The sequence below is a fragment of the Triticum aestivum genome, chromosome 6A, assembly GCF_018294505.1.
Source record: "Triticum aestivum cultivar Chinese Spring chromosome 6A, IWGSC CS RefSeq v2.1, whole genome shotgun sequence".
Taxonomy (NCBI): Eukaryota; Viridiplantae; Streptophyta; class Magnoliopsida; order Poales; family Poaceae; genus Triticum; species Triticum aestivum.
The window spans coordinates 106,973,451-106,998,317 of NC_057809.1; the positions used below are offsets into that span (position 1 = coordinate 106,973,451).

A 24,867-nucleotide genomic window follows, 5' to 3' on the forward strand; every position below is an offset into this window, starting at 1 on the left:
AAGTCCTGGTACTCCTCGTAGACGGTGTACTCAGGGTGCCAGCGATAACCCAGATAGGTCATCATATCAGCTAGCACAGCAGGTGATCCTGAGGCACCAATGGCCGCAGTGTGGCGCACGACCTGCCTCGCGGGTTCCATCTGAAAACAAAGATGTTTCAATGGAGTCAAATGACAACACGGGCACTATTCAAAATGCTATCCTGCAGAATAACTATGGCTTATCCAACTTTGGGGTGAACGTGGTAACGGGATCCTAATGTCAGAGTTAGTAAATTCGTTTAACCCGAGTAGAAAAGAGTTCAGAGTCCCAGAGTAAAGGTCGAGGAGTAAAAGATCCTAGTACCACCCAATGGCGACGTGGGCCCGTAAGGCTCACAGCCATGTTAGTAAAAGTTTTGTAGTGACTAGACTCGACTTTGGCCAAGGAGTGTGGAAGGGGGATTCCTACAGGCAGTCGGCTCTGATACCAACTTGTGACGCCCCCGATTCAATCGTACACTAATCATGCACGCAAATGTGTACGATCAAGATCAGGGACTCACGGGAAGATATCACAACACAACTCTACAAATAAAATAAGTCATACCAGCATCATAATACAAGCCAGGGGCCTCGAGGGCTCGAATACAAGTGCTCGATCATAGACGAGTCAGCGGAAGCAACAATATCTGAGTACAGACATAAGTTAAACAAGTTTGCCTTAAGAAGGCTAGCACAAACAGGGATACAGATCGAAAGAGGCGCAGGCCTCCTGCCTGGGATCCTCCTAAACTACTCCAGGTCGTCATCAGCGGGCAGCACGTAGTAGTAGGCACCTCCAGTGTAGTAGGGGTCGTCGTCGACGGTGGCGTCTGGCTCCTGGACTCCAGCATCTGGTTGCGACAACCAGAAAGGAAGGAAAGGGGAAAAAGGGGGGAGGAAGCAACCGTGAGTACTCATCCAAAGTACTCGCAAGCAAGGAACTACACTACATATGCATGGGTATATGTGTAAAGGGCCATATCAGTGGACTGAACTGCAGAATGCCAGAATAAGAGGGGGATAGCTAGTCTTATCGAAGACTACGCTTCTGGTCACCTTCGTCTTGCAACAGGCAGAAGAGGGTAGGTCGAAGTCCTCCAAGTAGCATCTCCAAGTAACAACTCATAGCATAATCCTACCCGGCGATCCCCTCCTCATATCCCTGAGGTAGAGCGACCACCGGTTGTATCTGGCACTTGGAAGGGTGTGTTTTATTAAGTATCCGGTTCTAGTTGTCATAAGGTCGAGGTACAACTCCAAGTCGTCCTGTTACCGAAGATCACGGCTATTCGAATAGATTAACTTCCCTGCAGGGGTGCACCACATAACCCAACACGCTTGATCCCATTTGGCCGGACACACTTTCCTGGGTCATGCCCGGCCTCGGAAGATCAACACGTCGCAGCCCCACCTAGGCTCAACAGAGAGGCCAGCACGCCGGTCTAAACCTAAGCGCACAGGGGTCTGGGCCCATCGCCCATAGCACACCTGCACGTTGCGAGGGCGGCCGAAAGCAGACCTAGCCTAGTGGCGTTCCAGTCCAATTCGGCGCGCGCCGCTCCGTCGCTGACGTCTGAAGTGCTTCGGCTGATACCACGACGTCGGGATACCCATAACTACTCCCACGTAGATGGTTAGTGCGTATAGGCTCGTAGCCGACTCAGATCAAATACCAAGATCTCGTTAAGCGTGTTAAGTATCCGCGAACGCCGAACAGGGCCAGGCCCACCTGTCTCCTAGGTGGTCTCAACCTGCCCTGTCGCTCCGCCACAAAGATCCACACAGAGGGCCGTCGGGACAAAGGTCCTTTCAGCCCCCAATCCGTGAATCACTCGCGGGTACTCTTCGAGCTGACCCGACTTTAGTCACCATCTGTATAGAATGTATGTATGTATAGTATATACCCGTGATCACCTCCCGAGTGATCACGGCCCAATAGTATAGCAAGGCAGACTGACAAGAATGTAGGGCCAATGATGATAAACTAGCATCCTATACTAAGCATTTATGATTGCAGATAAGGTATCAACAGGTGTAGCAACAATGTCAGGCTATGCATCAGAATAGGATCAACGGAAAGCAGTAACATGCTACACTACTCTAATGCAAGCAGTATAGAGAAGAATAGGCGATATCTGGTGATCAAGGGGGGGGGGCTTGCCTGGTTGCTCTGGCAAGAGAGAGGGGTCGTCAACTCCGTAGTCGAACTGGGCAGCAGCAGCGTCGGTCTCGTAGTCTACCGGAGAGAAGAGGGGGAAGAAACAATGAATACCAAGTAAACAGATGCATATCGATGCATGGCATGTCAAGAAGCGATGCTAGGCGTGCCCTAACGTGGTATGAGGTGGTACTGGTTAAGGGGGAATCATCCGGGAAAGTATTCCCGGTGTTTCGTGTTTTCGGACAGATGAACCGGAGGGGAAAAGTTGCGAGTTCGATAGGTTAGGGGTGTGTGGCGGACGAACGGACTACGTATCCGGAATCGTCACGTCGTTCCGAGCAACCTTCATGTTGAAAATATTTTAATCCGAGTTACGGATTAAAAGATATGATTTTTAAAAGATTTTAACAATTTTGGAATTTAATTATTTATTTAATTAATTGGAAAAAATGTATTTATGACGTCAGCATGATGTCATGCTGACGTCAGCAGTCAACAAGGGTTGACTGAGTCAACCCTGACATGTGGGTCCAGTGGGACCCACCTGTCATTCTCTATTTAGGTTAATTAGGGTTTAGGTTAATCTAATTACAGTTTAATTAAACTTAACTAGTTAATTAATTTAATTAAACCGGATTAATTAACTTAATTAATTAATTAATTAATTAATAATTTTATTAAATCATTTTAATTTTATTAATTATATTTATTGTTTTTATTTATTTTATTATTTATTTATTTATTTATATTTATTTTATTTTTTTTTGGGCGTGGGGCCCCCCTAGTCAGTGGCTCATCCGAGCCACCAGGGGCTAATGGGCGCGGGCCAAACGGGGCTGCAACCGAGCGGAGCCCCGGGGCGTTTGGGCGCGAGCGCCGGCGTCCAGGGGCCGCGACGGCGACCGAAGCGGGGCTGGGACGGCGAGCGGCTGTGGCGCGAGGCGAGGCGGGGCGATGGCGCGGTCGGTGGTGCCCGTGCACGTGGCCGAGGCGACCAGGGGGGAAGGGCGCGGCGGCCGCGGCAGGGGAGCCGCACGGGGGAGCGGGGAGGGGCCGGGGGCGGGACGGCCCGGCGCGGGCGACGGTGGCGCCGGAGCGCGTCGAGCGGCGACGGCCGAGGCGACCTAGGGGAGAGGAGGGCGAAGGGGGGAAAGCTCACGGGGGGGGGAGTAGGGCAACGGGGCAGTGGGCTCGGGGGAGGTCGGGGAAGACCGGCGAGGAGGAGGACGAAGGAGGCGTTCGGCAGCGGCGGGACGGCCGCGTCCACGGCGTCCGGCGAGGAGGGGGTGAGGACGAGCGACGGGGCGGCGGTGGTCGGGATCCGGGGGTCAAGCGCCGGTGGGGGGGGGGAGGCGGCGACGGTCGACGGGTGTTGGGGGCCGGGCGAGGGAGAAGGGGATCGGGCTCCTCCCGATCCAGATCCAGCGCGAGGGGGGGTGGGGGAGAGCGAGTGGGGAGTGGGGGGGTGAGTGGGGTGACGGGGTGGGGTTAGGGTTCCGGGGGCATGGGGTTATGGGGGGGGGTGGCCGGTTGGGCCTTTGCCCAGTTGGGCCGGTGGTGGCCTAGTCGGCTGGGCCGTCTGGCCCAGTGGGGGGGGTCCTTTTATATATATATATATATTTTTTGGTTTGTTTTCTGTTTTTTTTAATTTACTTTCCTTTCTATTTTATTCAATTTAAAATATTTATGCATTTTATAAAAATTTGTTTACTTCACCATAATTATCTTTGTAATATTTGACAACCCCCGAACATTTTAGATCTAATTTTTGAAAACTTTTATTGTTTGCCTATGTTTTCAATTGAATTTGAACCGAGTTCGAATCAACGTGAGTTTAATCACGGTAACCGAGGTGACGCGGCATCATTAGCAGGGATTACTGTAGCTTAATTATCCGAGCGTTACAAATCTCCTCCACTACAAGAAATCTCGTCCCGAGATTTAGGAGGTAGAAGGGAACAGTGCGGGGTATTCATCACGAAGACGATCCTCGCGTTCCCAGGTGGCTTCGTCTTCAGAGTGATTCGACCACTGGACCTTCAGGAACTTGATCGCCTTCTGACGTGTGCGGCGTTCAGCTTGGTCGAGAATGCAGACCGGATGCTCTTTATAGGAGAGGTCCTGTTGCAATTCGAGCACTTCATGGTCCACTGCTCGGATTGGGTCCTTGAAGCAGCGTCGAAGTTGGGACACGTGGAACACATCGTGAACCTGAGAAAGGTTCGACGGAAGCTCCAATTGATATGCCACTTTTCCACGCCTCTCGAGGATAGTGAAAGGACCAATATAGCGGGGAGCTAGCTTCCCTTTGATCCCGAAGCGGTGAGCATCCTTCATTGGTGTAACTCGAAGATAGGCCTTCTCGCCAGGTTGATAGACCATGTCTTTATGATGACGGTCATAATTACTCTTTTGGCGTGACTGAGCAGTCTTGAGATTCTCGCGGATAATGCGGACTTGATCTTCGGCATGTTGGATAATATCCGGACCAAAGAGTGGACGTTCCCCAGTTTCTGACCAGTTCAGAGGGGTTCGGCACTTTCGTCCATATAACACTTCGAAGGGGGCCATCTTCAGACTAGCTTGATAGCTATTATTATAAGAGAACTCAGCATACGGAAGAGATTCCTCCCATTTCTTGCCGAAGGAAATAACACAAGCTCGAAGCATGTCTTCGAGAACTTGGTTGACACGTTCAACTTGCCCTTGTGACTGAGGATGAAAAGCAGTGCTGAAAGACAGATGAGTGCCCATAGCTTCTTGGAAACTTGCCCAGAATCTTGAAGTGAATAAACTGCCACGGTCTGAACTGATAACCAGTGGAATACCGTGAAGCGAAACAATTCTGGTCATGTAGAGAGTTGCAAGCTGACTAGCAGTGATCGTTTCTTTGACCGCCAGAAAATGTGCAACCTTAGAAAGTCGGTCAATGACGACAAGAATAGCATCATTACCCTTTTGCGATTTGGGAAATCCAGTAACGAAGTCCATCTCGACGTGGTCCCATTTCCATTCAGGAATAGATATAGGTTGCAGAGTTCCAGCAGGCCTTTGATGTTCTGCTTTGATACGACGGCAAACGTCACATTCAGCAACATAACGAGCAATGTCTTGCTTCATGTTAGACCACCAGAATCTCTGTCGAATGTCTTGATACATCTTCGTACTACCAGGATGGATACATAGAGGCGTATCATGAGCTTCTTTCATAACCTCCTGAGTCATATTCAGGTTTTCCTTCTTACACGGCACCACTAGGCGGCCTTTGAAGTACAAGGCGCCATCATCAGCAATAGTGAAGGATGAGGAACTTCCTTCTTTGAGGTCTTGCTTAATCTTGTAGACTTCAGAGTCAAATCCCTGCATTGTCTTTATGGTGCCCACGAGATCGGGTTCAACAGCCAGGGTATAGAGGGAACCCTGGGAAACAACACTGAGATTCATCTTGCGGAACTCCGGAGGAGGGGGAGCGAGTGCACCCGGAGGAACAATATGGAGGTTCAGCTTTCTGAATTCTTCAACGAGTGAGGGCTGAACTTTGTGAACCTGGAGGTGGTTGCAGTAAGACTTGCGGCTCAAGGCATCAGCCATTACATTAGCCTTGCCTGGTGTATAGGAAATGCCCAAATCAAAGTATGCAACAGTCTCCATCCATCTCTGCTGACGGAGGTTCAGGTCTGGCTGAGTAAACAAATACTTCAGACTTTGGTGGTCAGTGAAGATCTCGCAGCGATTACCGAGCAGGTAATGTCGCCACTGTTTTAGCGCATGAATGACAGCAGCAAGTTCGAGGTCGTGAACTGGGTAGTTCTCTTCGTGAGGGCGCAATTGCCGAGAGGCATAAGCAACCACTTTGCGCTCTTGCATTAGGACACAGCCTAATCCTTGACGGGAAGCGTCGCAGTAAATGACGAAGTCCTTCTTAGTATCAGGTGGAGCTAGTACTGGGGCAGAAGTCAACTTGTCTTTGAGTGCCTGGAAGCTTTCCTGACATTTGTCTGTCCACTGGAACTTGACGCCCTTATGCAATAGGTTAGTCAGAGGCCTGGCAATCTTGGAGGAAGTTCTCGACGAATCGACGGCAGTAGCTGGCGAGACCGAGAAAACTTCTGACTTGCTTAACGTTCTTCGGAGGAGTCCAATCGAGAATAGCCTGAACTCGTTCAGGGTTGACGGCAATACCATCCTTAGAGATGACATGCCCGAGATAGGTTACTTCGGGAAGCCAGAATTCACATTTGGAGAACTTGGCATAAAGTTGATGCTCTCGTAGCTTTTCCAGCACGAGGCGAAGATGTTCAGCATGTTCCTCTTCGTTCTTGGAAAATACCAGAATATCATCCAGATAAACCACGACGAACTTGTCGAGGTAATCCATGAATATATAGTTCATCAGGCGAGAGAAGGTGGCTGGAGCATTGGTTAAGCCGAAAGACATGACGGTGTACTCGTATGAACCATAACGAGTCACAAAGGCGGTCTTGGGGATATCTTCCTCACGAACACGGATCTGGTGGTAACCCAACCTCAAGTCGAGTTTAGAGAACACTGATGATCCAGCCAATTGATCATACAGATCATTGATCCGAGGAAGAGGATACTTATTCTGAATGGTAGCTTGGTTTATAGGACGGTAGTCTTGGACCAATCGGTTTGTCCCATCTTTCTTCTTGACAAAGAGAGAAGGTGCTCCCCAAGGAGAGCAACTTGGGCGAATGAAACCACTTCGAAGAGATTTATCGATTTCCTCCTTAAGCTCAAGGAGTTCATGCGGCGGCATCTTGTAGGGTCGCTTGGCTATAGGAGTGGTGCCTGGTTTCAAGTCGATGACGAATTCGACAACTCTAGCAGGGGGAATCCCTGGGAGTTCTTCAGGAAAGACGTCTAGGAATTCACGCACGACGGGAATGTTTTCAATGCCCTCAAGTGGTGCAGCGTTCAATGCGTTTAAGGCATAAAGTCTGGCCTCGGCATTCCGAACCAGATGAGCATCGTAGCTAATTATTTCATCAGAAGGGTGTAGCAGATGGACGGTCTTGGTGGCGCAAACGATAGAAGCGGTATGCGCCTTTAACCAATCCATTCCCAGAATGAGATCAATGCTACAGGACTTCAGTACGATGGGAGAGACAAGGAATTCTAGTCCTTCAATTTCTACAGGGACGTCGTTGCAAATCATGGAGGTTCGGCATTGGCCCGCAGGGGTGTGCACTAATAGAGAAGCTTTCATGTCTTCACTTTTAATGCCATGCATGAATGCAAAATCTTCTGACATGAATGAATGCGATGCTCCTGTATCAAATAAAACAGATGCTGGTACTGAATTTACGAGGAGTGTACCCATCACAGTAGCAGGCTGGTCTTGAGCTTCATTCAGATCAATGTGGTTGGCATGAACACGGCCATAGGACTTGGCATTGTTGTTGCGGGCCTGGTTGTTCCCACGGCCAGTTGCTGGAAGGGCCAGTTGATTCTGTTTCTGGTTGCATTCCCTAGCACGGTGCCCTGGTTGTCCGCACCTGAAGCACAACCCATTCTCGAGGGTAGGAACAGGAGCTTGGGGTGGTGGAGCTGGAAGCCTCGGCTGCCTAGTTGGAGCAGCCGGCAGACGAGGTGCAGCATAAGACTGCCTTGGGGCAGGTGCAGTTGGACGGTACATGCTGTTCGGGATCCATATCTTACGCTTCTGCGAGGGCGGGCCCGAAGATGAGCCCGTGTCACGGTTGCGCCTTTGAGAGCTCTGGTGTTCTTGCAGACCAGTCTCGACATTGATGGCCTTGTTCACCAAGGTGGCGAAATCGGCAAAGTCATGCACTAGAAGTGTGAGCTTGATGTCAGCTTGAAGGCCTTCACGGAACTTCTCCTGTCTGCGAGCATCAGTTGCAATGTCTTCTTCAGCATAGCGGGATAAGTCCAGAAACTCCCGCTGATGAGCTTCAACAGTCTTGTTGCCTTGGGTGAGGTTGCGAAACTCACGCTTCTTCCTGTCCATGATTCCCTGAGGAATGAAGCGGGCACGGAAGGCAGCCTGAAAGTCTGGCCAGGAGATGATTGTCCCAACTGGCAGAGTACGCCTATGGCTGTCCCACCATTGAGCTGCGGGTCCCTTCAGGAAGAAGGAAGCAAAAGTGACATAGCTGGCAGGGGCTACATCAGCAGACTCCATCTCATAGGTGATGTCACGGAGCCAGTCATCAGCATCCAGCGACTGGGTTGAGCTGCGGTACACACTTGGGTTGAGGCGTATGAAATCCTGCAGAGTTGTTGTGTTTGGATGCTGGTTCATATTGGGGCGAGGAAACTGAGCCATCATGTTTTCCATGAACTGGCGATTCATCTCAAGCTGTTGGATCATACCAGCCATGTACTCAGGCGGTGGTGGAAAGTTGCCACCACGACCACGACCAGCTGGTCTAACCATCCTACTAATATATAACAGGGGTAGTTCAGTATTGAGAAATTTGCATAGACAAGAGTCATTCATGATGAAACATGCATAATGAAAGGAGCACGACAGATACCACATAGATAGTCGGCATAACTTACAAAAGGGGTCGGACATAGAGTTCAGTACACAGAGTTCAGTACATAGATTAAGTCATCATAGGCGGCACGCAGGCTCGCGAGTGCATCTAAGACTAATGAGCAAGACTACATCAGTCCCAGGAGGTACTGTGAAGGTAGCTGTAACCTGACAGCTGGTAGTGAGGCAACGGATAGTCCTCCACGTCAGTGGCCTGGGGGCTGCGGATACTCTGGTGTAGAACCCGACGCTCAGGTGGCAGAAGAGGACCAAGTGCGGGAGAGTAGCCTCCCACCTCTGGCCATCCGACACCGTGGGGCATCACGGTCCTGGCTGGGTAGATCGCAGAACGCTGCAGCTGTCCAGACCGGACAAAGGGGTGCAACCGCGTCAGAGCCCTGTAAAGGTGCTGACGAGTGGTGTACAACTCGTGGCGAAGAGCTCTGTTAGCTCGGTCCAGCCCATCAGCATGCAGAACCAGGCGCTGATGGTGGAAAGGCTCTCGGGTGACGGTGGAGTAGGCGGCAGTGTAGTATCCCTCCGCACCAACGTCAGATGCGATAGGAATGTGCCTGAAAGGGGAAGTGTCCAATGCCTGATACTCTCCACGAAGACGTGTCAGAGCAGCATGAGCCGCATCGTGGACTGCCATCTCGATGGTCACTCCAACACCATGAGCGGTGTGCAGCACGGTAGTGGACTCATACTCCCGAGAGTAGAGGTGGACGATGGCACGGTACTGCTCCTGGTTAAAGTCCTGGTACTCCTCGTAGACGGTGTACTCAGGGTGCCAGCGATAACCCAGATAGGTCATCATATCAGCTAGCACAGCAGGTGATCCTGAGGCACCAATGGCCGCAGTGTGGCGCACGACCTGCCTCGCGGGTTCCATCTGAAAACAAAGATGTTTCAATGGAGTCAAATGACAACACGGGCACTATTCAAAATGCTATCCTGCAGAATAACTATGGCTTATCCAACTTTGGGGTGAACGTGGTAACGGGATCCTAATGTCAGAGTTAGTAAATTCGTTTAACCCGAGTAGAAAAGAGTTCAGAGTCCCAGAGTAAAGGTCGAGGAGTAAAAGATCCTAGTACCACCCAATGGCGACGTGGGCCCGTAAGGCTCACAGCCATGTTAGTAAAAGTTTTGTAGTGACTAGACTCGACTTTGGCCAAGGAGTGTGGAAGGGGGATTCCTACAGGCAGTCGGCTCTGATACCAACTTGTGACGCCCCCGATTCAATCGTACACTAATCATGCACGCAAATGTGTACGATCAAGATCAGGGACTCACGGGAAGATATCACAACACAACTCTACAAATAAAATAAGTCATACCAGCATCATAATACAAGCCAGGGGCCTCGAGGGCTCGAATACAAGTGCTCGATCATAGACGAGTCAGCGGAAGCAACAATATCTGAGTACAGACATAAGTTAAACAAGTTTGCCTTAAGAAGGCTAGCACAAACAGGGATACAGATCGAAAGAGGCACAGGCCTCCTGCCTGGGATCCTCCTAAACTACTCCAGGTCGTCATCAGCGGGCAGCACGTAGTAGTAGGCACCTCCAGTGTAGTAGGGGTCGTCGTCGACGGTGGCGTCTGGCTCCTGGACTCCAGCATCTGGTTGCGACAACCAGAAATGAAGGAAAAGGGGAAAAAAGGGGGGAGGAAGCAACCGTGAGTACTCATCCAAAGTACTCGCAAACAAGGAACTACACTACATATGCATGGGTATATGTGTAAAGGGCCATATCAGTGGACTGAACTGCAGAATGCCAGAATAAGAGGGGGATAGCTAGTCTTATCGAAGACTACGCTTCTGGTCACCTTCGTCTTGCAACAGGCAGAAGAGGGTAGGTCGAAGTCCTCCAAGTAGCATCTCCAAGTAACAACTCATAGCATAATCCTACCCGGCGATCCCCTCCTCATATCCCTGAGGTAGAGCGACCACCGGTTGTATCTGGCACTTGGAAGGGTGTGTTTTATTAAGTATCCGGTTCTAGTTGTCATAAGGTCGAGGTACAACTCCAAGTCGTCCTGTTACCGAAGATCACGGCTATTCGAATAGATTAACTTCCCTGCAGGGGTGCACCACATAACCCAACACGCTTGATCCCATTTGGCCGGACACACTTTCCTGGGTCATGCCCGGCCTCGGAAGATCAACACGTCGCAGCCCCACCTAGGCTCAACAGAGAGGCCAGCACGCCGGTCTAAACCTAAGCGCACAGGGGTCTGGGCCCATCGCCCATAGCACACCTGCACGTTGCGAGGGCGGCCGAAAGCAGACCTAGCCTAGTGGCGTTCCAGTCCAATTCGGCGCGCGCCGCTCCGTCGCTGACGTCTGAAGTGCTTCGGCTGATACCACGACGTCGGGATACCCATAACTACTCCCACGTAGATGGTTAGTGCGTATAGGCTCGTAGCCGACTCAGATCAAATACCAAGATCTCGTTAAGCGTGTTAAGTATCCGCGGACGCCGAACAGGGCCAGGCCCACCTGTCTCCTAGGTGGTCTCAACCTGCCCTGTCGCTCCGCCACAAAGATCCACACAGAGGGCCGTCGGGACAAAGGTCCTTTCAGCCCCCAATCCGTGAATCACTCGCGGGTACTCTTCGAGCTGACCCGACTTTAGTCACCATCTGTATAGAATGTATGTATGTATAGTCTATACCCGTGATCACCTCCCGAGTGATCACGGCCCAATAGTATAGCAAGGCAGACTGACAAGAATGTAGGGCCAATGATGATAAACTAGCATCCTATACTAAGCATTTAGGATTGCAGGTAAGGTATCAACAGGTGTAGCAACAATGTCAGGCTATGCATCAGAATAGGATCAACGGAAAGCAGTAACATGCTACACTACTCTAATGCAAGCAGTATAGAGAAGAATAGGCGATATCTGGTGATCAAGGGGGGGGGGCTTGCCTAGTTGCTCTGGCAAGAGAGAGGGGTCGTCAACTCTGTAGTCGAACTGGGCAGCAGCAGCGTCGGTCTCGTAGTCTACCGGAGAGAAGAGGGGGAAGAAACAATGAATACCAAGTAAACAGATGCATATCGATGCATGGCATGTCAAGAAGCGATGCTAGGCGTGCCCTAACGTGGTATGAGGTGGTACTGGTTAAGGGGGAATCATCCGGGAAAGTATTCCCGATGTTTCGTGTTTTCGGACAGATGAACCGGAGGGGAAAAGTTGCGAGTTCGATAGGTTAGGGGTGTGTGGCGGACGAACGGACTGCGTATCCGGAATCATCACGTCGTTGCGAGCAACTTTCATGTTGAAAATATTTTAATCCGAGTTACGGATTAAAAGATATGATTTTTAAAAGATTTTAACAATTTTGGAATTTAATTATTTATTTAATTAATTCGAAAAATGTATTTATGACGTCAGCATGATGTCATGCTGACGTTAGCAGTCAACAGGGGTTGACTGAGTCAACCCTGACATGTGGGTCCAGTGGGACCCACCTGTCATTCTCTATTTATGTTAATTAGGTTTTAGGTTAATCTAATTACAGTTTAATTAAACTTAACTAGTTAATTAATTTAATTAAACCGGATTAATTAACTTAATCAATTAATTAATTAATAATTTTATTAAATCATTTTAATTTTATTAATTATATTTATTGTTTTTATTTATTTTATTATTTATTTATTTATTTATTTATTTTATTTTTTTTTGGGCGTGGGGCCCCCCTAGTCAGTGGCTCATCCGAGCCACCAGGGGCTAATGGGCGCGGGCCAAACGGGGCTGCAACCGAGCGGAGCCCCGGGGCGTTTGGGCGCGAGCGCCGGCGTCCAGGGGCCGCGACGGCGACCGAAGCGGGGCTGGGACGGCGAGCGGCTGTGGCGCGAGGCGAGGCGGGGCGATGGCGCGGTCGGTGGTGCCCGTGCACGTGGCCGAGGCGACCAGGGGGGGAAGGGCGCGGCGGCCGCGGCAGGGGAGCCGCACGGGGGAGCGGGGAGGGGCCGGGGGCGGGACGGCCCGGCGCGGGCGACGGTGGCGCCGGAGCGCGTCGAGCGGCGACGGCCGAGGCGACCTAGGGGGAGAGGAGGGCGAAGGGGGGAAAGCTCACGGGGGGGGGGGAGTAGGGCAACGGGGCAGTGGGCTCGGGGGAGGTCGGGGAAGACCGGCGAGGAGGAGGACGAAGGAGGCGTTCGGCAGCGGCGGGACGGCCGCGTCCACGGCGTCCGGCGAGGAGGGGGTGAGGACGAGCGACGGGGCGGCGGTGGTCGGGATCCGGGGGTCAAGCGCCGGTGGGGGGGGAGGCGGCGACGGTCGACGGGTGTTGGGGGCCGGGCGAGGGAGAAGGGGATCGGGCTCCTCCCGATCCAGATCCAGCGCGAGGGGGGTGGGGGAGAGCGAGTGGGGAGTGGGGGGGAGGGTGAGTGGGGTGACGGGGTGGGGTTAGGGTTCCGGGGGCGTGGGGTTATGGGGGGGGATGGCCGGCTGGGCCTTTGCCCAGTTGGGCCGGTGGTGGCCTAGTCGGCTGGGTCGTCTGGCCCAGTGGGGGGGTCCTTTTATATATATATATATATATATATATTTGGTTTGTTTTCTGTTTTTTTTAATTTACTTTCCTTTCTGTTTTATTCAATTTAAAATATTTATGCATTTTATAAAAATTTGTTTACTTCACCATAATTATCTTTGTAATATTTGACAACCCCCGAACATTTTAGATCTAATTTTTGAAAACTTTTATTGTTTGCCTATGTTTTCAATTGAATTTGAACCGAGTTCGAATCAACGTGAGTTTAATCACGGTAACCGAGGTGACGCGGCATCATTAGCAGGGATTACTGTAGCTTAATTATCCGGGCGTTACAACGTGGTACCCCGTTGTGTCATCCGGATCACCGTCCTCGCGGAGGATGACCTGCTCCGGCGGCAACTCGATCCCCGGCGGCAAGGGAGGGGCGGCCGGCGTGGGCGCCCGTGCCGGGTACACACCGTGGCCGCCGCCACGTCTGCGGCGATATTGCGGTGGAGGCGGTGCGCGAAGACGGCCGCTGCGACCCGTCAGATCGGGGGTCTCGCCGGCCGCGGCAAGGCGGAAGGCCGCCATCACCTCCCAATAGTCCTTCCCGCGCCAAAACCGCTTTCGGCCTTCGATGTTGTGCCGGCCGCCGCTGTGGTTGCGGAGCTCCTCCTCCGTCGCGCCGGGACCCAACGTCGCAAAGCCCTCCGCGTCGATCTTCCAGTTGCGCGCTAGACGGCAGCCCGGCGGCACGGGGAGGCAGTAGTGGTGGAGCTCCTCCGTCTCCGGCCCTCCGATGCTCGTCGGCCATGCGCCGGGGGCGTCGGCGGCGGCGCCGCCACCGGTGCTGCTGCTGCCGCCGAAGAAAGCCATCGGGTGCGGGAGGTGGCGTGGAGGTGGAGGGTGCGGGAGGTGCGGGAGGTGGCGGAAGAAAGCCATCGGGCCGGTGCCGTTTTATAGCGGGGGGAGGGAGGGAGGCGGGCAGGCGGCGCCGTGGTTATTAACGCCGGTGCGTTAATGCGCGTGGCAGGCGAGGCGGCGTTTGACCGTCGGGCTAAGCGAACAGCGCGTCGGAAGGGGGCAGGCCAGGCGGCGGGCCGGTCGGGTGGCAGCATCGACGTGGCAGCCGAGGAGCCGACAGCGACGGCAGGCGTCAGCGGTCGCGCGGCAGGCGAGGAGGCGGCACCGGTGGCGTCCGGCAGGCGGCGCGGCAGGCGAGGAGGCGGCAGCGGTGGCGTCCGGCAGGCGCGGCTGCAGGCGGCAGCGGCGGCGCGACACGCAAGGAGGCACGCGCGTGGAACCGCCTGCATGCATGCGCGCCTCAGGCGCCGTGATTGGCGGCCGACACGCCACACGACGGGTGTGGGATTGCGTGGGGCCGGCGGGCGTGGGGGTGGGGCCGGCGCGGCGCCACCGACAACGCGTTGACTGCGAGCGGCCGCTTTAATTTTTTTCCCTCCCGGGCGGGCGGCCGGCCTGTATTCATATACGTATACCTCCGTCTGTTTTTTTTTGCGGGCGGGCGGGCCGGCGGGGCAATCTTATGCCCATCCTACCCTTTGTTATGAAGGGGTATTGGGCAATCTCAGCCCTCCTTGTGTTTACAGGGGGTCTACCGAAGCGGAAGTGTTTTCTTTTTAGCTGCTAGTCAGGGCTTTACATGCTTTCGATATACTACCTCCGTTTCAGTTTATAAGTCCTACGCGTATACCTAGATTGTCAATTTTATTACCCTAATATAAACTATATAACACAAAAATTATATTGTTTGAAAATAGAACATCCGAAGTTTATATTGGTATATTTTTTGTAATATATGACATGTATTAGGTTGGTCAAATTGACGACCTAGAGGTACGCGCACGCCCTGTAAACTGAGAGAGAGGTAGTAATCAAATTGGGTATATTTTACAACCATTTAAACCCCACCATCACCTTCCTGCCCTTACCCCTCGCCCTTGAACGCGGTGAAATGCTACAGAATTAAGGAGCTAGTTAATGCACGTGCCCTAAGTTTGCTAACTGTTTGTGTGTAATATATCATGTTTATCAGTACTCCATGCAGTTATGCATACTGATTATCTGAAACACTTTTTATGTCATGACGCTAGTCTCAGATTGGACATGTTTATACTTTTATCAGGTCACTGCGATCTTTGTGAGAGTCTTCATCAAAGGCTTATCAACCCATCTTTTGGAGCATACAATTTCCGCAGTCCCCTTGATGCTACCTCGGGTATAATTGACTTTGATGTTGCGAATCTGCTGGACATCAAATATGCTCGGCACCTTTGGGGTTCGAGGCACATGGACCGTGTTTTTTACCCTTATGATGATTTTCATTCCAGCGCTGAATGGAAGTGGGATTTCATGGTAATTCGGTAGTTCAATTGCAATGCGAAGTTGCTTTTATGTACCTGTAAGCACAAAAAGGCGAGTGCATGGAGACATCTGAAGATGGATGTATGTGTTGAGATCATCATGGAATGCAGGCAAAAAAGTAGGAGCAAAACGTAGATAGGAGACGCAAGATGTAGAATTGCAGGGCGTGTTGGAGTTGGAGTCTACCAAACCCTGGTGGGTTTAGTTTAAGAAGGGAGAAAATGTATTTGTACTATGCATGTTTTGTAGATAGCCTCGTTAAAACATGTGTGGAGAAACTTTGGAAATACTCGAACAAGATAAAAGGAGTATAATCCTATCTTTTGGCCAGATGTACTTTCTCCCCTTAATTCAGCATTCCATTAAGTATTCTCATTCAAATTTTCGAAGCTTCGATTGTGAACAAGGAGTGACTTGTTCAATAGAGATCTACTAGATTATCACATGACGTTCATGCATTTGCAATGCAAGATCACAGGAGAACTCGGGGATGACATGCTTGATGCTTCATGAGTCAATTTCACATAGCCTATGCGCATATGTGCAACGTATGCTTGATAACATTCCTAGATAATTGCTGGTGTTTGATGGACATCGAACACACATGATGCCCACACGTGGTACTCCATTCTCTTGAGCTATACACATTACGTGTTTAGGATAAAAAGAACACACATTGTAACGATCAACTCAAAGACACAAAAATAGTAGTATTAATTAGAACACAACGAGTCTTCCTCTTTGGCTATGCGCCCGTGGCTTGAGAGCTCGGTAGCACCAAGTTATGTGAGTGTTTCTTGTAACATATTTATGCCTTCTATATAAGAATATGGCACGTTCTTGATATGCTCTTGAAAAAAGAAGTGTGTGAGCGCTAAATATGTCATTCTAAACTTGCTCGTGACGGAGGATTCTTTGGTCTTGTTTGTAATTTTACTTCTTGATCAGTATTTCTTTATGCAAAACTAGCGTTTTGCTCTTTTTTTCTTTCCAATCTCGCTAGTTCGGTATATACACGACTTGTAGTTTGATCCTTTCAATATAAATGAGACATGTATTACCATGCAACAAAAAAAATGATGCCGGAAACCCTCTTAAAAATTACTTGTTCAGTTGTTCACAAGTGTCATTTTGTCTGATCGAGACCACGCCACATTTACAACGGTGCATCAAAATGCCAAAGCGCACACAATAGACCAACCCATCTGATCGAAGTACAAGGAACCAAACTGGAAAGCCGTTTCCCTGACCGACTAGTTCGCCTTCTTCGCGGTCGGTGGCGCCCCGCAGAAGGCCTCCCGGTTGGCGGCGGCGCCGCCGCGCACGACGTAGTGGCCGAGCGACGGCGTGCCGGTCCCCTCCACGCGGTTCTCGTCGCAGAGGAACTCCCGCGCGCACAGGCTCTCCACCTCCCGCTCGTAGTCGTGCACCAGCACGTCCGTGACCGTCCCCTTGGTCCGCGCCATCACCGCCGCCGAGAAGATGGCCGCCATCCTCCCCGGCGAGCCCTCGGCGTACCCGTGCGGCCCGTCGACGAGGATGACGTCCCAGGCGACGTCGTAGAGCTGGTTGGGCAGGTCGCCGATGGCGAGGCGGCAGTCGGAGAAGAGCAGGTTCTGGACGGGGCGGCACTCGGCGCGGCGGGACGCGCGCGCGGCGTCGAGGAGGTCCGGGAGCTCGCGCACGGCGGTGGCGTAGGCGACGTCGTACGCCTCCAGCCCGCCGTGCGCGCCCTCCATGTGGGCAACGTAGAAGGGGTTCTCGTCCAGGAACACCGTCCGCCCCCCGTGGTTCAGCGCGCGCCACAGCGGCGTCTCCGCGCCGAGGCCGAACACCAGCAGGTTGCAGGGCGCGCGCCGCCGCAGCACCGACGCGATCGCGCGCACGTCCTCCTCCGGCATGCTCACCGTCGAGTTCGCCCCCGCCGCCGCCGCGTACCGCACCAGCGCGTCGAACACGTACGCCGGCAGCGCCCCTCCGCCCGCCGAGGCGCCGCCGACGGCGCTGCCCGCGCCGGCGCCGGCCGCGAACGTGACCCGCGGCGACGCCGCCCCGGACGGCGCGCGCGCCGTGGAGAAGACCGTGAGCAGGGACGCGCAGGTGAAGAGCGCGAGGAACGCGACGAGCCAGAAGCGGCGCCAGGAGATGGACGCGGCCGTCGCCGGCGACGCCGCCCCGTTCCCGTACTTGCTCGACGGCTGGCGGACGAGGAGCAGCTTCGTCCCGGACATCGCCTTCATCTCTCCCTACCCGGCCCGCGTAACCAACCAAACCAATGAGCAGAGCAGGCAGCTGGAGTGGCTGGTGCTCGAGTTCTTGTGCCCCTGTGTTTCTCACACCATTTATGCGTGTGATCTTGCGCTCCGGGTGAAGAGCAATGGTGTTAGTACAAGAAGGGACGGGGATGGAGAGAATGGCTCACCGTACCAGAATGACATCTCAGCCTTTCAGAGCGTGAGAGTTGTTGGCCGGGGAATGCAGGTTTGGATGTGATGGCAGACAAGCCAAGCTAAGCTTAATTAATCAAGCAAAGTAGAATAAGACGAAGTTTATTTCTTTTGGGAAATAAACGAATAAGCGTTTGATCAGTAGTTGGCATGTTTGGCGAGAAAGCAATCTAGGTGAAAATTCACTTCGCTGCAGGTTTGCTTCGGAGTGGCTCAAATTCCGGTAGGTTTGGATGGGCACTCCTTTGATTTGGACGCTGGAACTTTCTCCTTCAGAATATGAACACTCATATCCCCGCCATCCAAAACTTTCAGCGTGGAACGCAGATTGAGCTGCGATCAACCCCGGGCAGGCTACCAAATTTCTTGGGCAATGTCACCTTATGTTTCTTCTTTTTTCCGTGTGGTATATGGAACACATAACGGCAATGTGCCATTAACCCGATGACAGAGGATCATCAGTAATTACCTGAACAGATACAGGAGATGGATCCAGATTTTGGTACTTTGATTGAAGACGGGCAGCTTTCTGGCCATCAGACTCAGATATCAAACGAAAGAAGGTTGCAGATACAACTATCATATTTGGTGAGAAAATTGTTGAACAAGGCTGAACCTCCTTTGACAAGGGTGACGCAAAAGGAGACTGGCCACTTGGGATTCAAGCGACTCACAGTCTCACAGATGTGGCATGCAGGAACTAACGTTTGTAGATGGGAGGTGGCTGTCGGTCTATTCCTTCCGTTGCCTTCGAGTGAAGCCTCGGCAAAAGCACTGGCATGAAACACGCACCGACATGTTCAAGACCTAGACTGTTTCGTGGTAACCTGAGCTCATTCAAAATTTCAAACGAAGAACTTGTATATGTTTACTGCTAGCAATAATCTAGCAGGCACATGCATTGGGTAAAAAGAAAGTGAAACAATACTGAAAAGTAATGTAGCAGGTAGTGACAACAGAGTTCCATCTTCTTATAGATCTGCCCATGGATACCAACTCCCGGTGTCCGAATCAGCAGATCATAATTAAAAGGGACAGAACATCAGTTAACTAACTTTCCATAGAGTATACGCCGTCTAATGATGGACGGAAGATTTTCCTCACCAGACTATGAGGATTTCGACAACCTCGAGCAAATAACAGAGGATCATATCAGGATTTACCATACCACCAGCAAAAAGGTGCCATAAGAACACAGCAAGGCACAATGAAGCGTCGATTCCAGTTCATAATGCTCTAGGTTGTCTATGTATTTGCTTCGGTGAACAGGAGATGTATCTCTGGCATCCCTGCAGTAGAGAAGCGGTAACCCGGAAAAGAGAGCAGGTTCTACAAAATATCATGCACATCATGATCACCGTCTGGGGTGAGCACCCATATACAGTAGCAAGGATTTATCACCAGGATCATGCCGCCCCGCACCAGTAGGCCAGGTGCTCATCTTTGCGTGACGTGCTGAAGAGCCCACCACATTTCAAGCAAATGAAGCTGCTGCCATCGTTGAAGGCGTCCAGGATAATCTGCTTCCTTCCACACTCAGCAAGTATGCAGGCCTCATCAGAGTTCAACGCCGTAACAGGGTCAGAACCAGGTGCTAGTGGATTAGGGTTTGATGACTGAGCCTCTGCTATAGCACACTGTGCGAGCAAAGAAGCGAGCTCATCAATGTTGGGAGCAGGCTGCGATCTCTGCCTGTAGAGGTCACGTGCACGGTTCAGAGTCTGGATGAGAGCCTGTTCACCACCTTGAGATCTTATGGCCAAGAGTACCTGCATAATATTCCAGAGTTCAGTTCCTTGGCAGAACTAGGAAATGTGAAATTTATGTAAAGTAAGTCGCAAAGGGATCATCAGAATAATCACAACCAAGTATAGTTGCTTGGGAAATCCGGAATACCAGGAACGATCAACATCTTCAAGGGCATCAGGCCCATCTCTACAGATGCAGGAAAAAAATTCGAAGAGGAATTGCAGTGGCTTCTTCATCGAGCTAAGACAAAGAAATATAGCTCCCTGGCAGTGGGTTGAGCCTTTCGCTAACTCAGTTGCTTGTTGTTGTAACCTTAGTTTTCCTTTTCTGAATTTTTATTTTGTTTTTATCTTCGTACAGCAAAATATAACCCAAAAATATACATACGCACATTAGAAAGACCCTAATATTTTAGTAAAAAATAATTGCCGCCAAGAAACGTTGCCAATTTGGAAGCTTACTATATTTGCATCCCCCACAGAGCTTTTCTTTTAACAGACACACAACATTATTTTCATTGACGTATACAAGTTAAGAAGCAGATTGCAAACCTCATCAAAATTCACTTATTAGTGCTGCACTTAAGGGAAAATTGATCTTATACCACTAAGAAAATTGCCCTTTTCCAAAATACCACTCATTCATGTATCCTTGACAAAAACAATACTAGTTCCGTCCTCCACTACTCAATTGCAATAGATTTCACCATTTTCCCCCTGGCATAACCCTCTTCCACTGTTCCACATCTGCTCCCCACAGCCTTCTTCCCCTTCTTCTCATTCACCGGTCTTTATCCCTTTCTATTTCTGCTATTTCTTACCTCCCCCAGGGCTGCTTCTTCTCCTTCCCACCATTGCTACAACCAAATCGTGTTTGACTAGGGAATAGGAACTGGGCATCGACCAGTTAGCTAGTGGCGTGGAGACGATTGCGCAACCTAGCCCACCGCTCGCGTTTGAGCCTTGGCTCCGCTGGGTATGTGCCAACATTTCTTAACAAAAGACCAGAGGGGCTAGTCCCTATTGGTACTTTATTTTACTAAGGAAAGACTCCGGACAAAGGAATGAAAGAAATAACGCAATAGGAAAGCAGCTGTTAATGCCAATGAGTATCGGTGGTCGGAATCAATTTGCACATGTTGAATTCCAGTCACATATAAGAGTAACAGGAAATGCTAGTGAGTATTGCAGCATTGCTGCAAACGCCATTGTGTAGGATTCACAGCACTCAAGTCCTGACGAAGACTGCACATTCCTCATTTGGATCATCTTAGGAAAGGTCTATTCTACACATAAGACAGGAAATCATATATGTCCAATGCAAACATGGCTTGAACATCCTAATGCTACACAGAATACTAGCATATTTAGTAAGGTTGGGCCAGTACTAAATTAGCACAATGACTGAGCGGTTTCACCAAGGTATCAAATCCTAACTTGTTGACTTCTCATTCGTGCCTTTTGTACCCATATTTTTTGGCTTCACTATAAATGGTTAAAGCGCATCTCCATATGTTAAGCATTGCAACCCACCTTTGCCAGTGTGACCTCACGACAGCTCAATAGTTTAAACAACGCAGATTCACACCTTTTTTTGAAAGGTCAGGTGGGGTGGGGGGCGATTAGCCCACCTGAACTGTTTTTCCATTAAGACATTGAGCCCGGAAATAACGGCCAGGCAGGGGAGAGGTGACCGAGCAACCATAGTTCAAAAAAGCGCTAAGCGTTAATTGCGCGTTTGCCACCTCCTTGCGCTTTTCTGACCAAAGCGCATGCTTATGCGCAGATTAAGCGCGATTATGCACTAGGCGTTTTGCTATCGCCTAGAGCCTAGCCGCGCCTTTTTTAACTATGCGGAGCACACAACCCAAACAACAGCAAAACTAGCAGATACAAACTTAACCATCTAATAAAGGCTAGAGGATGAGGAAAATAATCCCTGTTCAAAAGTTCAAGCATGCTTGGCTGAAGTTGTACACCCACTTTGGGTGGAGCGTTGGTGTTCATTCTCGGAAAATATGAATTCGTAAAACCCTTGTTAAGAAACAAACTTTATATAAATACTTAAATGGTAGGTCTCTAAACATCCCCATTTCTCAACTCAATCGAAGAAGGTAATTATTTGGGGTTCCCCATTACTACCAGAAAATGAAAGAAAAGAAGGTAAGGAACTAGCATACCAACTAAGGGGGAACAGAAAGAGCAGAAACAGGACTGTGCAGGCACAATCAAATCATCAGAAAAACACACTGTATGAAACTAAAACCAAGTCTAACAATTACCCTAAGAAAATTACTAAATCTAGCTACACAACTGTGGCAAACTCAAACACTTCGAAAATAATTAATTACCCCCTCCGATCCATAGTAATTGTTGTACTAAATCAGCGACAATTAATATGGATCAGAGGGAGTAGTAAAACTAGCTTCACGACTGCGCGGGAAACTCAAAACTCTTTAAGATTTTTTAATCAAAAACTATTGTAACTGTGTGGGATGAGGAATTCACTCGAATCTACATTGTGGCATGGCAATTGCAATCGGAAATGAAATCTTGACAAGGATTACCAAAACAGATTTGTAAGGCTACAATGCATCTGTGCTACTTCCCCACTTTGCAAGCTCAATCCTTATACGTTTGTAAACACCATCCCTAGAGCTTACTCAGTGTGCTAATGGAAACCCATTAGTAAATAGCAAATTGAAATACTGATAGGTGTGAGATATGTACGAGCCTACGAGCACTCAACATAGTGGAAGCATCTCCCTGTGTGTGCATCACTTCATAAACTTCCTCCCTTTTACCTCTCAAGGAGGGGAAACATGAGAATAACCACTGCTAGCCTAAGGGGGGAATATAGCCGAAAAGAACAGGTGCGCAGGTAGGGGGGCACCACCCAAACACCTAAACATCTTCTGGCACGAATCATACCTAACAAACCCTAAACCTCAAAGCCTAGAACCCTAGGACCTAGAGCGAATCACAACACCTAACCCCTGTTTTGTCGCTCCGCGCGAAATCCCAAGGCGGATTACGCCATGGAGAAGACGATCCAAAGCGAAACTGAAACCAGAGAAAACCCACCGCGTCCGTTCTAATCGCGTGATCAGCCTATGGCGGGTGCGAACCTCGCGGATTTCCCGTTCCGGCACGCACGGCGAGGGTCGAGACGCGACGAAGCGCAGGAAATGGAGGCGGAGCGGAAGAGGGGATGTGAGGGCAGAGAGAGTGAGGCGAGGGTTCTCACCGCCTGCAGCGCGAGGGACGGCTGGCCCTCCTGGAGCAGCCCGCGGGCGCGGGACAGCATGCTCCACCCATCTCCGGCCGCCGCTGCCTGCGGCGGCGGCGGAGGCTGCTGGGGCTGGGGCTGGAGCGGATGCTCCGCGGGCTCCATCTCGACGTCGGACGGGTCCATCGGCGGCGCCTCCCGATCGACTGCGTGCTCTCGTACGTGCTCCGCCGCCGCGAGGTGCACGGCGTCGCGGGGTGGTGCCTGGTAACTGCGGGCGACGGCTGCTCTGCGGCTGCGGTGCCACGCCTCCAGATGCTTCCAGGTGGTGCGTGCCTCCTCGGGCAGTCGGGGGCGGCCTGGTATTCGGTTTCTAAAAGAATAGACGCACGAGAAGGAAATCCTTCGAAATTTTACGGGTTGGTCCCCAATTTTCCCCTGTATTTATTTAGCTGTTTTATCCTTTTATTTTGGGGAGGTCCTTTTGAAAGATCTGCCGCCTCGCGAGCCACTGAATTTTATATAAGACGACCGTCAAATTTAGCTGCCAGCTTTGTAACATGGATGATGTTGGGCTTGAACGTTTGCAATTGCAACCCAGTTCATATTGCAGAACTTTTGCAACAGCGGTATCATTATAATTTTTTTTCGCAACAAAGATCTCGTTGTAGATTTTTTTTCCAACAGAGCTAATGTTGCAGTTTTTTGTCTTCATCTTTACATAGGCGTTATGTAAGAGAGTTTTGCAACATCAACAATGTAGCAACAGTGAGGATGTTGCAAGAAAAAAATCACCGTTGGATATTCGCAGTGATCTCCTGTCAAACAGTGATGAGGGAGTAGTGACGCCGCCCGTCCCCGCCATGGCACCGCCGCCAGCGAGCGCCGCAGCTCTGCCATGTCGCCTCGCCTCCTCTCCAGCGCGGTGGGCCCATTGTGTGCAGTCGACGTGCGTGGTGGAAGCGGATGGCAAAGGCGGCCATCGTACTCGACCCCAGCTGCAACCTCGCTACCATCCTCCTCTCCGGTGAGGTGGGCCGTTGCCGGCGACACGCATCTCTCGCTCGGTGTTGCGGGGATGAGGAAGCTACCGCTTCGCCTTCGTCTTCTGGGGTCTGCAACAGACCAATTATTGCGGTGGTAAAATTGCAATAATGGGCTAGTTGCAAAACTAGTGGTGGTGGCCCATGAAGCATGTGACGTGCAGGGAAGGTGGCAGACACGAGAGCTGCGATCCGTCGCGTGATTGCAAGCGCTTTCCTTATTTTGCCGGACAGAGTACTACCTCTAGGATTATTAGTCTCCGTCGTATTTTGGGTCAAAGGTTGACCACACATTTGACTAGAAAAATGTCAAGGCATGTCACAAAAAATTATGTTGCTGGATTCGTATTTGAATGTAGTTTTCAAGGATATTATATTTGTTGCATATAACATATATTTTATTAGTTAAAATAATGGTCAAAATATGACTCGAAATAGATTTAAAATGAATTAAGTTGAATTTCCAGAAAACCTATGGAGAGGCCATGACGGTGGCGTATTTCCAGAATATGTTTTCACTTGAAAATGATTCGGGCATCGGGCGAGAGGCTGCCGGGTGGGGTCGAGCTGCAGGTTTATAAGAGGAAGAGAGAGAAGCAGAGAGGCAATGGCTTATCGATGGTCGCCCGCCGACGAGGAGGCCGAGCGGTGAGACGACGGAGATGGACCAGGCGCTCGACGGCGAGCATGCCCGTACTCGCAGCCCATCGAATGCTGGTCGGACGGCGTCGGCAGCGTCCTCTTCGACGATGTCGACGTATAAATGTATTGCCTAGTCTCTTTCATCAAATCAGTCTTTTGGTTGCATTAGCTA

The 24,867-nt window shown here is 50.8% G+C and overlaps 3 protein-coding genes across 3 annotated transcripts in view; 1 reads left to right on the forward strand and 2 right to left on the reverse strand.

Moving 5' to 3' along the window:
- The window catches only part of LOC123130405 (uncharacterized), a 32,277-nt gene extending 16,688 nt beyond the window's left edge, over window positions 1–15,589 (forward strand). Inside the window, exon 3 of the mRNA XM_044550309.1 lies at window positions 15,348–15,589. Within this exon, the coding sequence (XP_044406244.1) occupies window positions 15,348–15,589 (242 nt within the window). The remainder of the gene's footprint in view (window positions 1–15,347) is intronic.
- A 1,074-nt stretch (window positions 15,590–16,663) lies between these two features.
- LOC123132348 (protein IRX15-LIKE) lies at window positions 16,664–18,028 on the reverse strand. Its single transcript, XM_044552122.1, has one exon. The coding sequence runs from the start codon at window positions 17,824–17,826 to the stop codon at window positions 16,840–16,842; it is 987 nt and encodes a 328-aa protein (XP_044408057.1). The 5' UTR covers window positions 17,827–18,028; the 3' UTR covers window positions 16,664–16,839.
- A 911-nt stretch (window positions 18,029–18,939) lies between these two features.
- LOC123132349 (uncharacterized) lies at window positions 18,940–23,372 on the reverse strand. Its single transcript, XM_044552124.1, has 2 exons — window positions 23,029–23,372; window positions 18,940–19,802 (listed from the first exon to the last, which is right to left on the reverse strand). Exons 1-2 carry the CDS (start codon window positions 23,194–23,196, stop codon window positions 19,440–19,442), a joined length of 531 nt encoding a protein of 176 aa, XP_044408059.1. The 5' UTR covers window positions 23,197–23,372; the 3' UTR covers window positions 18,940–19,439.
- Between the last annotated feature and the right edge of the window lie 1,495 nt (window positions 23,373–24,867).

Bases quoted from the DNA above. Each gene is read 5' to 3' on its own strand.
- LOC123132348 (XM_044552122.1), bottom strand. From the start codon at position 17,826: ATGAAGGCGATGTCCGGGACGAAGCTGCTCCTCGTCCGCCAGCCGTCG.
- LOC123132349 (XM_044552124.1), bottom strand. From the start codon at position 23,196: ATGGACCCGTCCGACGTCGAGATGGAGCCCGCGGAGCATCCGCTCCAG. The intron at 19,803-23,028 runs GTGAGAACCCTC...AATATTATGCAG, and splicing joins CGTCCCTCGCGCTGCAGGCG to GTACTCTTGGCCATAAGATC.